The 16,940-nt window shown below is 40.8% G+C and overlaps 1 protein-coding gene across 7 annotated transcripts in view; it reads right to left on the reverse strand.

The window, feature by feature from the left end:
* Window positions 1–500: 500 nt before the first annotated feature.
* Window positions 501–16,940, reverse strand: part of LOC129701458 (C-terminal-binding protein 1) — a 302,130-nt gene continuing 285,690 nt past the window's right edge. For all 7 annotated transcript variants that reach the window (XM_055642641.1, XM_055642645.1, XM_055642648.1 and 4 more), the window contains 4 exons: window positions 16,325–16,455; window positions 14,383–14,510; window positions 12,349–12,466; window positions 501–2,123 (listed from right to left, as the gene is read on the reverse strand). In XM_055642641.1, the coding sequence (XP_055498616.1) occupies window positions 1,940–2,123; window positions 12,349–12,466; window positions 14,383–14,510; window positions 16,325–16,455 (561 nt within the window). In that variant the 3' untranslated portion in view covers window positions 501–1,939. The remainder of the gene's footprint in view (window positions 2,124–12,348; window positions 12,467–14,382; window positions 14,511–16,324; window positions 16,456–16,940) is intronic.

The following is a 16,940-nucleotide window of genomic DNA, read 5'->3' on the forward strand; positions in this document are numbered from 1 at the left end:
TACTCCAGTTGATCCATTGTGAGTGCACGGGATTGAACACAGGTTACTGGAGCTTTGAGGCAGCAGCTCTACTGGCTGCGTAATTCTTCAAATTGACAACATTTCGCGTTTGATAGTTATTATATTTGCTTCAACACCAGCATTTAAACAAAACTAGTTTATATGGACACATTAGTTCATGAATATAATAACAAGGAACTTCAGATGCCAGTATATACCAAAGATAGGCAAAATGCTGGAGTAAGTCAGCGGGTCAGGCAGCATCTCTAGAGAAAATGAATAGATGATGTTTCAGGTCAGGACCCCTCTTCAGACTTCTGAAATGTCTGACGAAGGGTCCTAACGTTCCATTTTCTCCAGAGATGCTCCTGACTCGCTGACTTACTCCAGCATTTTGTGTCTATCTTTGATTCACGAACAGCTCCACTTTCCCCAGATAAAGATGAAACTTACTGCAAAGCTCACATCTACCACAATAAACACAGTAACTGCTTGAAAGGTTTCAGTTATTTTTGTTGGTTTTATTAAAATATCTCATACCAATGATTACAGCCACAAACATGATTGTTTCTAACAAAAAATATATGATCAGGGAGCAAGAAGGCATGAAAGATTAAAAACTTATTTAACAATTGGGTGCTGGGACTCACAGTTTCAATGGCCATAACAGCACAACAAAATGATTCTGTTTGAATTCCTAACCTGGTTTCTATTTCACATTACAATTGACAAAAATTCTCATTCTAAACCAAAAAAAACCTTGGGTATGTTTTGTTTTGAATGTCAAAATTCATTTGTGAAAATTATGGTGCAAATATAATACTGTTGCTTCAAGTCCCTTCAGGTGCACTTGATGCAAAGTTGTATTGGGACACTGGTGAGTGAGTGCCAACATATTTAATGCTTGTAGAAACAAATCCTAAAAAGCCAACTGCTTTTAAAAATTAGATAAAGGAGAAAAGCCAACTGTCCAGAGCAGTTACCCAATCCACACTTACTACTAGTGCTCCATGCAACAAGCCAAGTAAAAGCCCATGTGCTGCATATTAAGTTAAAACCATTTCTCATCCAGACCATTTTTGGGAGATGGGAGGGGTTGAGGGAGAAAATAATTTGAGGGGGGGAGAGAAAGCAAATGAGAGGGGAGCGTGAAATGGAAGGGGAAAACAAGAGGCAAAAGTATGAATAAATTGATGCTAGAAAAACAAATGACAACAGGGACAGCAAAATTGAGTCAGACTGCCCTGTAGTCTTTTTGAATTGCATAAACAAGTAGATATGGCAGATATCAACAGTAAATGAACTTCTCTGAGACTGGACCAAGAACATCAGAAGCATTGTTCTTTTTCTTTTAATTTGATGGGATACAAGGAAAATGTGTAAGAGCAATCACATTTTCTGTCTACTATTTCATTGTATTTTCCACCAAATACTGTAATTGGGAGACCAGTTATCTGACTGTGGTTGCTGGAACCTCCATAGCCACTGTAATAAAGATGCTGAGGGGACCTGGTGCAAGTTGCCAAGTAAAAATAAGACAAGAAAAATCATGATTTTTTTTTTCGCCTGAGAATTCTGTGCACTGACAAAGCATCTCCATATGCAAAAGTAGGAAGTATTGTATATTTTCACTTTTTCTTTTTAAAAAGTATATTCACAGCTAAACAAATCTGTGGCTTCTACAAAACTGTACACAGACAGAGTACATTCATGGCTGACTTGAGGTACTACAAGGTTTCTTTCCTTTTCATACAAGGTCACAGAATTACAGACGTCAATTGGAAATGCAGTAAGACTCCACGCTTCATTTAACTGCATTAACTACACTTTGTAGTCCCAGTTATTTTTCTTTTTTGCTGCGAACTTTCGGGCTGCTTCCTGACAGAAGGTTAAAAGGTCAAAAAGGTGAGGAATGCCATTTCTTTTCTTTTGAAAGCTGCTATTGGTCAGCAGGGATATCTCTGTCTGGTTCTGCTTTGACTGTCTGGCTTGGGGATGGTGTATGCGAAGGATGTGCTACCGAAGGCATCCCGTGTTGCATAGGGATGGCACCTGTTACAATTCCTTCGACCGCTGCTGCAGGGATGCCTGCTGCCGTTACCCCGACCACTCCACTTGGGAATCTGTAACAAACATAACAACCATTAATTAACAGCACCACAGGGGAATAAATTGCATTATTCAAAACATGCAGTTTCATAAGCTCCATTCTAGATAGCTCTCTAGTTCATAACGAGCCAGATAAAATTAAGTTGAAGGGCACCTTATTGACATTGAGGGATGAGGGAATGAAGCAGAAAACGAAATTACGTTTCTGCAGTCATACAAACAAGAAAAACAACCAAGACACACAATTAACATAAACATCCATCACAGTGAATCTCCAAACACCTCCTCACTGGGATGGAAGGCAAAGTCTTGTTTCTCCCCGTTCTTTATTCTTCTCCCGATGTTAAAGCCCCCGGCGGGCGATGGTAAGTCCCGCGGCCGTTAAAGCCGCGCTGGGCGACGTAAGGCCCCGCTTCGGGTCATTTTTAACCCCGCGATTCAGGCGGGAGAATTTGCCATTGCGGGAGCTCCGAAAAGCGGTCTCCCACCAGGGACCCACGAGCTCCCGATGTTACCGTCCACCGGGCCTGCAGCTGCAGCCTCCGAAGCATGGTTGCAGCCGCACGTCACAAGGAAAGGTCGGGTCCCCCGTACAGGGAAGAGACTTAAAAGTTCCCCCAACCCCCCATATAATCACAGCGAAAAATAATATATAAACCACAACCAAATCATGCACTTAACAGTACAAAAAGACCATGACGGACTGCAGAGGCTGCAGAACCCAATGCTGCATTAAACTTTAGAGTATAGCACGCAACAGCCCCTACGGCCCACCGAGTCCATGCCGACCAGCAAACACACTGTAAACTAATCTACATACACTGGGGATAAATGAACAAGTTTTACAACTCACCCAAGCCAATTAACCTACAAACCTGTACCCGGAGTAAACCCACGTGGGCATGGGGAGAATGTACAAACTCCGTACAGACAGCACCCGTAGTCCAGATTGAACCTAAGCCTATGGCACTGTAAGGCCACAAGTCTACCGTTGTGCCACTATTCTGCATTAGATGCAGAATGAATCCGTTTTTAAAGTGGTATTAAATATTTGTCTGCCCAGATTTAAAAAGTAAAGAGGTTAGGAATTGAAGTGATTTTGGAGTTATGAGTTCATTGAACTATCGAAACAGCCAAGGAGGATATGTGAACAGACTGGATATCCTGCAGTTGCACAAATTGCATTGAATTGGGTGATTTCAGAGAGGGAAGTTACTGCTGCTCTATAAATAAGTATGAGTAGGAAGGATGCAGATGCTGGTATAAACCGAAGATAGACACAAAATGCTGGAATAGCTCACGGGAGGAATGGGTAATGTTTCGGGTCAAGACCCCTCTTCAGACTGAAAGTCTCAGGAAAGGGAAATTAAAGATAGTGACAATGATGTACAGAGATATAGAACAAATTAATGAGAGATATGCAAAAAAATAACAATGATAATGGAAACAGGCCATTATTAGCTGTAGCTAGGTGAGAACAAAAGCTTGTGTGACGGGTGGGGGATGGATGGAGAGAGGGGGAATGCAAGGGTTACTTGAAGTTAGAGAAATCAAATTCATACCCCTGTGTTGTAAGCCGTTCAAGCGAAATATGAGATGGTGTGCCTCCATTTTGCATTTAGCCCCACCCTGACAATGAGAAGGCCTAGGACAGAAAGGTCAGTGTGGGAATGAGAAAGGGAATTAAAGTGTTTCGCAACCGGGAGATCAGGTAGGGCGAGGCAGACTGAGCAAAGGTGTTCAGCAAAATGATCGCCCAGTCTACGTTTGGTCTCCAGGGGTTTTAACAAACAAAAGGCCGACATCTCGATTCATTACTGGATTTGTTATCTGATGCAATTTTGTGTCTGAGAAGAGAAATCTGATGGCACAAAGATGCCTCGCGTTGGTGGTCTGGGAAATACCCATTCTTCACACAATATCCTAACTAGATTATTGACACTTGCTGTTAATGGAATTTCTCAGTGGGCAAAACAGCGACCATGTTTCCTGCATTAAAATGGTTCAAACATTACTGTACTTTAAAACTTGACTGGTTGCAAAGCATTTTGAGATGTACCAAAATGAGTGTGAAAGGTGCCTGTTTTATTTTTAAACCTCATTAACTGACAATTTAATAAGCTAACCATCCATCCTCCCCCCCCCCCCCCCCCCCCCCCCCCCCCCCCCCCCCCCCCCCCCCCCCCCCCCCCCCCCCCCCCCATAGTACTGTGGGCAACCATGGAATGACCAAAATCATCAAAAGTGCCCTCGTGACAGGAAACTACTGAGTGGACAGCGTAGGTTCACCAAGTTAATTCCCGGGATGGCGGGACTGACGTATGATGAAAGAATGGGTTGACTGGGTCGTAATCGCTGGAATTTAGAAGGATGAGATTTCCTATAAAAACATATAAAATTCTTAGAGGATTGGACAGGTTAGATGCAAAAAAATTTTTTTCCTGATGTTGGGGGAGTCCAGAACCAGGGGGCACAGTTTAAGAATAAGGAGTAAGCCATTTAGGACTGATATGAGGAAAAATGTTTTCACCTAGAGAGTTGTGAATCTGTGGAATTCTCTGCCACAGAAGGCAGTGGAGGCCAATTCACAGGATGTTTTCAAGAGTGTTATATTTAGCTCTTAGGGCTAAGGGAATCAAGGGATATGGGGAAAAAGCCAGAACGGGGTACTGATTTTGGATGATCAGCCATGATCATATTGAATGGTGGTGCTGGCTCGAAGGTTGAATGGCCTACTCCTGCACCTATTTTCTATGTTTCTAACCTAGAAACCCACAGATATTTGAAATGTGGGTGGAAACCGGAGCACCAGGAGAAAACCCATGTGGTCACAAGGAGAACACACAAACTCTGTACAGATAGCACACGTAGTCTGGATTGAACCCTGGTCTCTGGCGCTGTAAGGCAGCAACTTTACCGCTATGTCACTCAGAAATAGAATTACAGGGCTATACACTGGCACTTCCGGAAAGTCAGTTACAAAATAGTGTCAAGAGCTGGGCTCTCTTGCCCAGGTGCATCCTGGGACCAAGGATCTGGTAGGAATGTTGTTTTGTTGTTGTAAATAATGGGAATTTCTCTGCTTAGCAAGAAATGCAAATAATGAAAAATTCAATGATCTTCCATTGTCTGCATCGACTGGCAGCCAGAAACATACTCATCTGTCCGTTAAAGAGAATGTACCACTTCACAATCTGCATGGATGACATCCTCACACGTTGGCCATTTACCATATATTCACAACACTAAGCCATCAATTTGCCAACAAAGATAAGTAACTTGGGCACAATTACAACAGGGACTGAATGGGAAAATCTATAGAAATGTTCATATGAATCAGCAAAAGCTATGAAAAGCATTAATTTTCTACACCATATCAAGAAATGAGGGTAAGTGGGTACAAAGCCTAATTTTATTCAATGATCCAACATCAAATATTCATCCAAGAACATTAACGTAATGTTCACTTTTCATTGAGTGAGGTTTCATTTTTCATTGCTCACTTTTCACTAAGTGAGCTAAATCAGGGCTCCTCAAAACATTTACTTTAACGCCATATCACTTTCAAACTCATGGAACTTGCGAGTCTGCACTCCCCCTCTGCATTGGATCCTCGACTTACTGACCAACAGACCACAATTGGCGAGGATAGGTGACAAATCATTCTCTATGATAATTCTCAACACTGGTGCTCCTCAGGGTGCATTCTCAGCCTCCTACTATACACTCATGACTGCAGCCAAAAACCAATACAACTCAGTTTACAGACGACACCACCGCATCAATTAATGACAATACGAAGTACAGAAAGGAGACTGAGAACCTTGTAACCTGGTGCCATGGCAACCACTGCTCCCTCAATGTCAGCGAGACAAGGAGATTGTGAATGACTTCAGGAAGCGAAGCAGTACACTCACCTTGATATACACCAATGGTGCCGAAGTAGAGATGCTCAAAAGCTTCTAGGAATAAATATCACCAGCAATTTGTCCTGGACCAGCCACACCGGAGCTATGACCAAGAAAGCACATCATGCCTCTACTTCCTTGGAAGGCTTAGGAAGTTCGGCATGTCCCCAACAAGCCACACAAACTTCTACAGATGTGCCAGAGATGGCATTTTATTGTGATGCAGTAAAGCCTAGTTTGGGAACAGCTCCATCCAAGACCACAATACATTTCAGAGAGTTATGCATGAAGACAGACCATTACGCAAACCAACCTCCCTTCCATTGACTCCATCTATACTTCACGCTGCCTCCGCAAGGCAACCAGCATTAGGACCAGTCTCCCTCTTCCCTCCGCTCCCTTCATGGAAGAAGTATTGAAGTCTGATAACGCATACCTCCAGATTCAGAGAAAGGGTCTTCCCAGCTGTTATGAAGTAACTGAACGGTCCTTTCATCAGCCATAGTTGGGTCCTGACTTCCCATCCACCTCAGAGATTTTTGAACTATCTTTAACTGGATTTTATCATGCATTAAATGTTGAATCCTTTATCTGTGCACTGTGGATGGCTTGATTTTAAATTATGTATAGTATTTTTTTACTACATAGAATGCAAACAAAAGCTATTCACTGTTGGTCAGTACATGTGACAATAATAAACTAAACAAAGAAGATTTTTAATGAGTGTTGATTCTGCAAAGTTAAATAGCTTATATAGACAATTGATGACTGTTCATTAAGCAAGATCACAGTAATGCTAAAGAGAAACACTCCTTCAAGACACTATTTTAGAAAGAAAAGCAGGTTTCAGTGCTAAAAAAACAACTAAATTGTCCAACATTGAATCTAAAGACAAATCAACCAAAATAACATTAAAATTGAATTGTTCATATCATGTCTGAAGAAGGGTCTCGAACCGAAACGTCGCCCATTCCTTCTCTCCAAAGATGCTGCCTCACCCGTTGATTTACTCCAGCATTTTGTGTCTACCTTCGATTTAAACCGGCATCTGCAGTTCTTTCTTACACATGTAATAACCTCAACTACAAAAAGCTAGTAGCTGAGTATTTGCTTGCTTCCAATCAGTTTCCATAAATACAGACAACACATGCATTTCACTCATATCTACAAATTGTCCCAAATCCGAGCTATTGATTAAACACATGTGCATATGGTTCCCAGAACTCAGACCCCATGAAAATACATGTAGAGAGCTATGTAGAGATCAAGCAGAAACACCGACAGTCTGCACGTACCACACATTACCACAAACAATGGTAGCTATTCTACAACTGGAATTCTGCAGTTTGATTTTAGGGACTAGATGAAGATATCAAGGCAACAATTCTCAATTTTGTGCAGTGCATAACACAACAACATGAATAAAAACAAGCACCTTAAATTCACAGCTGCTCAATGAAAGGAGGAACCACGTAGCTCAGGATGCCTCATGGAATGCAATTACAAAATCACGTACAAAGCTGACATGTTTTGCCAGGATAATTTGTAACCAGACATTATCTTTCTACCAAGAATGAAGCAGAATTTTCAGTTCTTCATAATAACATTCTGGAGTAGAGTTCTGAAAATGAACATAGGATGAAGGAAGGTCGGAAAATAAATTGAGTACAGTAAAATAATGAGATTCTTACAAGGTTATAATGTTTAAAACCAGAAATGACAGTCGCCAGAAGGAATGTGTGGTTGTTTGATGACGAGGCTTTGGCCATCTTTACTCAGCCCTCTGTGGATAAGTGCTGAAAGGGCATTGTAAATGTTACAACACTGTTCAAAATATGGGAGGCCAATAAATCATAAAGGTGGTGGCCAGTCAGCTCAAATACAGCATTGGGGAACTTCAGATAAATCTGGGACAGAATTAACTGGAAGCACAAACTGAAAACCAGCATGCAAGAGCCAAATCATATGTGACTAACAAGTTTTTTGAAAGTTTGAGTATTGATAAGGGGGGTGAAGTATTTGATTTTTAGTTTCAAATTGCAGGTGGAAAGTCCTACATATAAACAATAGCAGATATGATCTCATAGGATTAGAAAGGATGACTATAGGGAGATCCAAACTTCCGAAAGGCCAAAAGTTTGTGGTGAACGGTAACTTTTTCCACACTGTTCAATGTTTCCCAAATGTTAATATCATGTCATCTTGAGGAGAGGATTGCAAATTGAACATTGTGTAGATGAAGCAGGGTGCTTGGAAGAATGAAGAAGGGCAACATAAACTAAATGGCACTAGTTTAAAAGGGAGGGCATAGTACCTGGAGAGTACAGCACAGAAACGAGACCTTTGGGCCAAATGATCCAGGACAACTGTCCAAATGAGTTTAAACATGCCGCTACCACCTCCTCTGCAGCTTTCCATATAACAACCACATTGTGGGAAAATATTGCCACTCAGACGTCTCCTAAATTTTTCCCCATTCACCTTGCACATATGCCCCTCAATTTTAGACATCAAAGCAAAAGGATGAGTAACTATCCTATTTACTCTCCTCAATCATAATCAGGTCCATCACAGGTTGCAAACACCTGACGTATGCACTGGTTATGTTTACATACTGGGATTGGGAGTCTGGCAGGACAGATTTGCTGACAATATCTTCTGCATGTGGGAACTCAGTAACTCATGACAATATATGAATATATGAATGCCATGGTTTAACCACGCACTGCCTTTGGTTAGCAATTTGAATATATTGCTATGGCCCAATTTGCTGCCGTTTTTTTGGAAATCTTCATTCCTGAGGTCCAAAGTTTCCACCTTCCTTAAAAGGATATCTGTAATAAGAGTAAGTTGACATGCCTCAATGACTACTGACTAGAGGCATTATATCCATGATGATGAAATGCTTTAAGAGGTTACTTATGATGTATATAAACACCTGCCTTGCTAATGACCCATTGCAATTTGTCTGCCATTATAATGTCAGCAAAAGATGCAAGCTCGCTGCCTAACCATTCTGCACTAGACAAAGAGAACATGTACACCAAGCTGCTGCTCATCGACTACAGCTCAACGTTCAACATCATCCCCTCCAAACGTATCAGACTCAGAACTGGGTCTCTGCTCATCACTATGTAATTGGTTCTTCAACTTCCTCACGGACAGATCACAATCAGGTCAAATTGGCAACAGCACTTTCTCCTCAATAATCAACACAAGAACACGTCAAGGCTGTGCTCAGTCCCTTGCTCTATTCTCTTTTCTCTATACCAATGGCTGTGGAGCCAGACACTTCTGCATCATCATCTTTCACTGACATTACCACTATTCTTGGCAAATAACAGGTAACAATGAGTCAGACTATAGGTGGAAGATTGAAAATCTGATTGAATGGTGTCAGAACAACAATTTTGCTCTTAACTTTAGCATGACTAAGCAGTTGATTATCCACTTTTGATGGGGAACTCCAGGGATCCATTAACCTTTCTTCATCAGTGGTACGGCAGTAGAGAGAGTGAACAGCCTCAAGTTCCTGGGTGTGCATATCTTTGATGATTTGCCCTGAGCATAGAATGTCAATGCAATCACAAAGAAAGCTCATCTACTTCCTTGGAAGATTGTGGAGATTTGGATGTCAATGAATACTCTATCCAATTACTGCATGGTATAGTGGAGAGCATAATGACTTGTTGCTTCACAGTCTGGATTGGCAGCTCGAACACCCAGGAACAAAGGAGACTACAGAGGTTGGCAGCCAATGCCCAGTTCATCATCAGAGACCCACATCACCCTGACCAAACTCTCATTTTGCTATTACCATCATGAAGTTGGTACAGGAGCCCAAGAACTATGATCACCAGGTTCAAGAACAGTTTTAACCCAGTAGTTATCAGGCTCCTGAACAATACTGAATACTAACCTCAGCAACTATGATCTTCTATGTCTTTGGCTGCATTGAGGATGTCAGTTTTTGCATTATTCTGGTTACTATAAAACCAAGCCCGTTAAGCTGCAGCAAGTAAAAATTCAGTTGTTCCATAGTCAGTATACAAGACAATTAAACACTATCGACAGAAGAGCCAAGAGTGTTTTATTGTCATACGACCTAAACAGAACAATGAAATTCTTACTAGCAGCAACATAACCTTAAACAGATCACAAGATGGAACCTCATTGTAACTTGGGGAAGACCTGTAAACCTCCAAGATCACACACCAGCCTCCTGTGCTCTTGTGAGAACATCCAAGCCACTGAATCACTCACTTTAGTAAAAGCCTTCCATTCCAGGCAACATCACAGTGAATCGCTTTTAATGCTACAAGTCCTTCTTGCAGTGTGCCAACCAGAATTGTACACAATACTCCCAATGTCGTTTAACCAATGTTTTGTACCAATGTAACATGATATCCCAACTCTAATGCTTTTATATGCACATATCATTGAAAATGAAAAAGACACATGGCAGAGTACAAAACAAAAAAGAACGTGTAAGAAAGAACTACAGATTGTGGTTTATACTAAAGATAGACAAAATGCTGGAGTAACTCATCAGGCCAGGCAGGAACCCATCTTCAGATTGAAAGAGGTTGGGGGCGGGAGGGGGCAGAGAGAGAAAAAACAGGAGGTGAGAAAAAGCCAGAATATGTCAGAAAAATAAAGATGTCTTAAAAATGTTACTGAAATATTAGTTACATGTGAGTTGGAATACCATAACCAATTCTGGGCAACACTCATCAGGGAGGATGATCTTGTTTTGGATGATGCAGGCAAAGCAACTTCAAACGTGAGCAAATTAAGGGGGGAGAAATTGTGATTGTTCTCATAGTAGCAGATAAGGTCACGGGGAATCTAAGGGAGATGAAGGACTAAGGAAATTAAGAGAAAATTTCAACAACAGAAAAGTACGCACACCACTCGCACATACAAGATAAATGGCTCAACAAAGGAACACAAAAGATAATTGACAGCAAACCAAGAATCAATTGGTGCAAGTGGCTGCCAGAACGCCATTAAAATGTTTGTGAACCTGGGCAAGATACAGTATATACAGAGAGGGGATTGATGCTCAGAGGGAAATTTCCTAGAATATTTTCTTTATTTAGCCCGTTCTTTTTTATTGTTGCTCCCAAGGAATTTGCATGCGTTCACGAGTAATGGAGTGAGGATATGCAGAAGTCACAACAGGTTATGATGGCACACAGTCAAGTGACCAGCTGGTCTTTCTTCAGTATGTACACATCTGTATGTTGGAACAGTGACAGATTATTTGGAGAGCCATCTGGTACTGCCATGCTGAACAGATCTTTGTTAATCCTCTAATCCCAGTGCTACATTGAGCAGATCTTCTATTTTATCCACTATCCCAATGCTGCAATAATTACATTCGCTATTTAAATATTGTAGCACTGAGACATGATGTTTATCAGGTTTCCTACTTCAAATCTTTGTTTCCAATTGAACAATGCTTGAAAGGCTCCCCAGGTACTTATCATTACCAAACAAGGCTGAGGAAATAAAGGCAGGGACATACTGCACAAAAAACAAGGCCTACAACTCGCTACCCAAACTAAACAATCAAGCACCTACTTATGCTAATCCTCATTTAGTCTCCATTATTCCCCAAATTCTACCACTCACCTACACATCAGGGACAATTTCCTGTGGTCAATTAACCCACCAACCTGCATGTCAAATATAGGAGGAAATCAGACCACCATGTGGCCATAGGAAGAATGGGATACAGGCAACACTGCAGGTCAGGATTGAATCTGGCTCAAGGGTGCTCTGGAAGCCGGAGCTCCCGGAAAAAAAAACTCCACGCGATCACAGGGAAAACGTATAAACTCTGCAGAGTCAGGATCCGCATTCAGGATTGTACCTGGGTTACTGGCACTGAGGCAGCTGCTCTACTACTGTGCCGCCCAAACAGTATTTCTCAAAGTCTCAGTTTTCATCAGTTTGATCCGCCCAAGGCGCGGGCACACCGCGATTTCTCCCTTTCAAGGGAGTCTAAAAATGCATTTCGTTTCTCTGTATGTACAGACAATTAAATGAATCATTTCATATGGATTTTTCATTTTCATTTCATTTTCCAGACAGCCCATTGCTCATATGCCCTAGGTGAAAAGTGTAATTATCCTATGTGATCTCAAGACTGTATGGATTCCCAAGCCAAAGTCACTAAATTGCACCTGAACGAGTGTTTTTTCTTTGGTAAAAGCACTGCATATGTACAATCTGATTGGAGTAAGAGTTGAAAACATGCATTTTTAATTCAAAAGGATTGTCAGGCTTCAGAACATAAAATAACATAACCAAATCCCTTTTCTACCTGTAAGCAGCTCCATTCAGCTCAGGATGTACAGCTACAGGGTCGATGCCAGTCCATTGTGAAGCTGTGGCAAGATACTCTTTGTTCACACAGTTTTTCAAGGTATCTGGAATCCTCCCTGTGGAGAAGCAGAGAATACAAGTTAGTATCTGACTCAAGATACTTAATGGACAAAAGATCTCCAGTCTTAGACATCAATAGGATACATGCTCACACTACACACCCATCTCCCCAATGAAAAGGTGATTTGCCAAATAAATTCTTGTAGTCTAAAGTACATGAATGCAGCACCAACAGAGCCATCCTCACACAATGTTTCTCAGATAAAGAATATGAGTTCTCATCAACTGAAAGGGGAAATCAGAGGGGATAAACTCAGTTTAAATATCACTAAAGTTAACATTCCAGAGCAATTGCTTTATATTCATTCAAAAATTGTGTTTAGTGTTTTATCATATTGACTCTGTTTTATAATGGGATGGATAGTGCACTTTGATTCTGCACCCAGATCTTTAACTGATCCATATCCAGTTTCATCCTTTGACAGCCTTCTTCACTGTCTGCAACTACAGCAGTGTGTGTGTATCTATCTGTATCTCTATCTGTATCTCTATCTATCTATCTGTATCTCTATCTATCTATCTATCTATCTATCTATCTATCTATCTATCTATCTATCTATCTATCTGTATATCTATCTATCTGTATATCTATCTATCTGTATCTCTATCTATCTGTGTCTGTATGTCTGTCTGTCTGTCTGTCTGTCTGTCTATCTATCTATCTATCACAAGCCACAGGAATCCAGCACAGATCCCTGCAACCACTGGTCACAGACCTCCAGCCAGAATAGCTGCCGTCCCACACAAATATTGAATGATTTTCTACTCAAGAGCAAGATGTAACAATTTTTATTTTTCTATTAAAGAGCTACAAACCTTAAAGGATGAAGGAAGTATAAATGTTTTCAAAACTATTTTTGAGTACCATACGTAGACAGGAATGCAAAGTTGAGTCAAGAGTCTCATCAACCATCATCTTATTAAATGATGGAGCAGACTCAAAGGGTAGGGAGGCTACTCGTTCTCCTACTTCACATGCTCAAAATACCTGTAACCGCTGAAATGAAGGGAAAAATTGCTGGAAATCAGGCAGCATCTGCCCTAGACTTGAAACATCAACTCAGTTTCTCTTTGAACACATGTTGCTCGATATGCAGAGTGTTTCCAGCTAATTTTTAATTAATTCCTATGCCTGTATTCTTTCCTCGATTTTCATTGGTAATTGATTCATAAGGAAGATGAAAAGGTATGAGAAGAGTTACAACAAAGCCTTTCCACAAAGAGCAAGAACACATTTTTACTGAAGTTTGTGCCGTAATTGTTTTCGACCACAGGATGGCACAAGTACACTTTGAAGGCTGACAGCAAAGCACACTGTCCTCTTGTGGCTGATTCAGGATTTGGCTCTAGTGCTCAAATTGCATGAGGAAATCTGAAGTAGGTTTGCTGTTAAGCAATTAAAACATAGCTGCAATTAAAAACTAAATCAATTTTAAGAACACTTGTGCATGAATGGAATATAAATAATTGTTGAAGAAGGAACTGCAGATGCTGGAAAATCAAAGGTAGACAAAAATGCTGGAGAAACTCAGCGGGTGCAGCAGCATCTATGGAGCAATTGTGTCTGCTTTTATGGAAAGCACTGCTTATAATTATAATTGTAATATATTTAACATTCTTATACCTGTACTCAAAACCTTGTACAAGTTTTCTGTCCTCCAACTCTATAGCTATTCCAGATCTCAATAATCTTCCAATTCCAGCACACCCCAATTTTCTTTGTTCCACTATATGAACACAGTATGTTCAGTGAATTTTATTTGCCTTAGAAGTAGCAGTGAAAGTGTTTCAAAAATAGACACCAGTCGGACGCACATATTTGATGGGTCGTAAACACAAAAGGTCACTGTCAAGGCCATTCCTCTCAGTTTCCTAGTTAATAGCATCGAAGAGATCAAACATCACATCATACCTGTAATAGCTCTTCGGATTTCTCTAGCTGCCTCTTCTCGTACTTCGATTGAAGCCTGCTCACTATACCATGCTGTGTGTGGGGTGCAAATGAGATTTGGTGCATCCTTCAAGGGCCCTTGACTAAAGCTAAAAGACACCAAGCAGGAAAAAAAATATTATCGTGGAAATCAGAAAAAAAAACGTTGTATTAACGAGCAGAAAAACAGCATACATTAATATAAATGCATCTTTTTTGTTCTACAGGTTCTAATAGACCTGTCCTTATTTTCTTCTTTGATTTGAGTGCATGGATATTTGAACATCAGGTTACAGTGGCCATGAATTCATACAATGACTTGAGATGAAGCTAAATGGATGAATGTTACGATTTCATGACAGAATTATCTAGGACAGAATTCATGATTAAAAACTGCAATGTGATGGATGGAACTACAATTACTGCACTGGTGTTTTTGTCATTCACCAATAGTTCAATATGGACAAAGGCTTCAGAGAAAGATTGAAACATGAGACATCAGATTCTGTATCCAAATGCAGTTTATGATAATATAAGCAAGAAGGGCAGTCATGTCAGACTTTGTTCCAATGAGATCTAAGGTTTGGGCTGCATTTGTGGAACATCCAAGGTCCTCTACTAATGGTGGCAACTCATTTGACTGCCAATCAGATCAATAAGATCAGCTTGTTAACAACAGGCAGAGGGTTCTACGTGTGACCCATGTTAGCTGCATTGAATCACAAAATGGTCATCACATTGGTCAAGTTTCATAGTACAGTTTTATCCAACAACAGGGCTCATGGAAATAATTCTGTAGCTTAGTTAGTTTTCATACCAAACCAGACTAGCTTTAAAATCTGAAGCATGACATTTGCTTTACACAAACCCCACCCCCTGTCCCCTTTGCAGTTTCAACAGCTAAGGTTTTATCAGCAATAGATGGCCAGAAGAAATTAAGATATTAATACAATTGATACCAACACTTTTGTACAAAGAGGACGACTAGAGAAGAGTGGAGATAAAAGATTCCTTGCTTTCCCCCTTAAACATCAGTGCCTCTGCTGTCCAATCACTAATTGACAATAGATGTAAAGATACATATATACTACCTAAAGCAAAACACTGCAGATGCTTAAGTAAAAATCAGAAAGTGCAGTTTTAAATATACATCCTACTAATGCTCTGACTTTCAATGAAGCTCGAGGAATAACATCAGATTTAAAATATAGGTCCACCACCAATTTTCTGGCATTCTTGGTTCCAGGGCCTTTCTGAATTGCACCGAGGTTCGCGGCTCCAAAGAGAAGTCCAACAGTACCAGAATGGTCCAACCTCGGCAGCAGAGCAGAAGAAACACCGGCCCGCAAAGTCGGCTATGGAAACGATTCTGTTGTCTCTGGCCAAGTCGGAGTTCCAGAGTCCCAGCAGCGAGGGCAAATTCGACCGCTGATCAGTGCGGAAGTCCCGATGAGGTTCAGATTGGCTGCCTCACAGGCCTAAGTGTTTCGGAGGGACATCTTGGGGGGGGGGGGGGGGAAAGGAGGGTTCCAAGTGCGCTCTCTTAATCTTGGCTGGATTAAAGGAGGTGCCGGACCACTAGTTGCCCGTAAATCGGTATTTATAGAGCAGATGTCAACTATTTCAGGTGATCAGCAATGCCAGTTCTGCATCTCACATTTTCAGCTGTTTTATTACCCTTCCCTTCCTTGGTGCATTCTTTCCCACCTACCGCAGACCTTCAATTTAATTATTTGTTTTGCCCTTTCCCAACAATTTAAAATTATCTAATTTCTAATCTCAAGTTCGGATAGGCAGTTTAAAACGTTAATAGTTTCTCGACAGCTGCTGCCTGACTTGTCGTATCCTTCTGACATTGTGTTTTACCCTGACTTGACCAAGCTACCTACCCTATATTTGGGGGTCACACCACATACTAACTCACCTGAAAGGTTCGGATTCGTGAACATCCAAAGCTGCCCCTCGTATCCGGCCATCTTTCAGTGCCTGTGCCAATGCTTTCTCATCCACCAGCCCTCCTCGTGCAGTGTTCACTAGGAATGCTCCCTGACGCATCTGTGAATCGGATTCATAATGCCATTAACAGCAGTCCCAGCACATACCTGAAGGGCAATGCTGATAAATTAAATGTGCAATAATTAATTAATTTAATACAATAATGCAACAAACTATATAATTGGCAAGCAGGACAACTTGGAGTGTGCAAAAAGCCAGGATTTTCCAATCATACATAGATTATAAACCAAACATATCAATCTTCTGCATGTAATAACACCAAGTATTGATCATCTCATAGATAGCTATGCAGAAAATTGAGACTGCAGAGAATTAATTGTAAACGTGGAACAATTTGCATTACCGGTAATTTAAACTGCTGTTCAATTATCTTATTCTAGCAATTTATCCATTTTCAAATCAGTTCACTACTCAATTAGTCAATTTCAGCAAGCTATTCCATTATAAAAAAAATGATCATAACTCACTGTAATACTGATAGCAAAGAATGCCTTTTGGACAAAAGCAGTTTCAAAAATTGGTGT

The sequence above is a fragment of the Leucoraja erinacea genome, chromosome 11, assembly GCF_028641065.1.
Source record: "Leucoraja erinacea ecotype New England chromosome 11, Leri_hhj_1, whole genome shotgun sequence".
NCBI lineage: Eukaryota > Metazoa > Chordata > Chondrichthyes > Rajiformes > Rajidae > Leucoraja > Leucoraja erinaceus.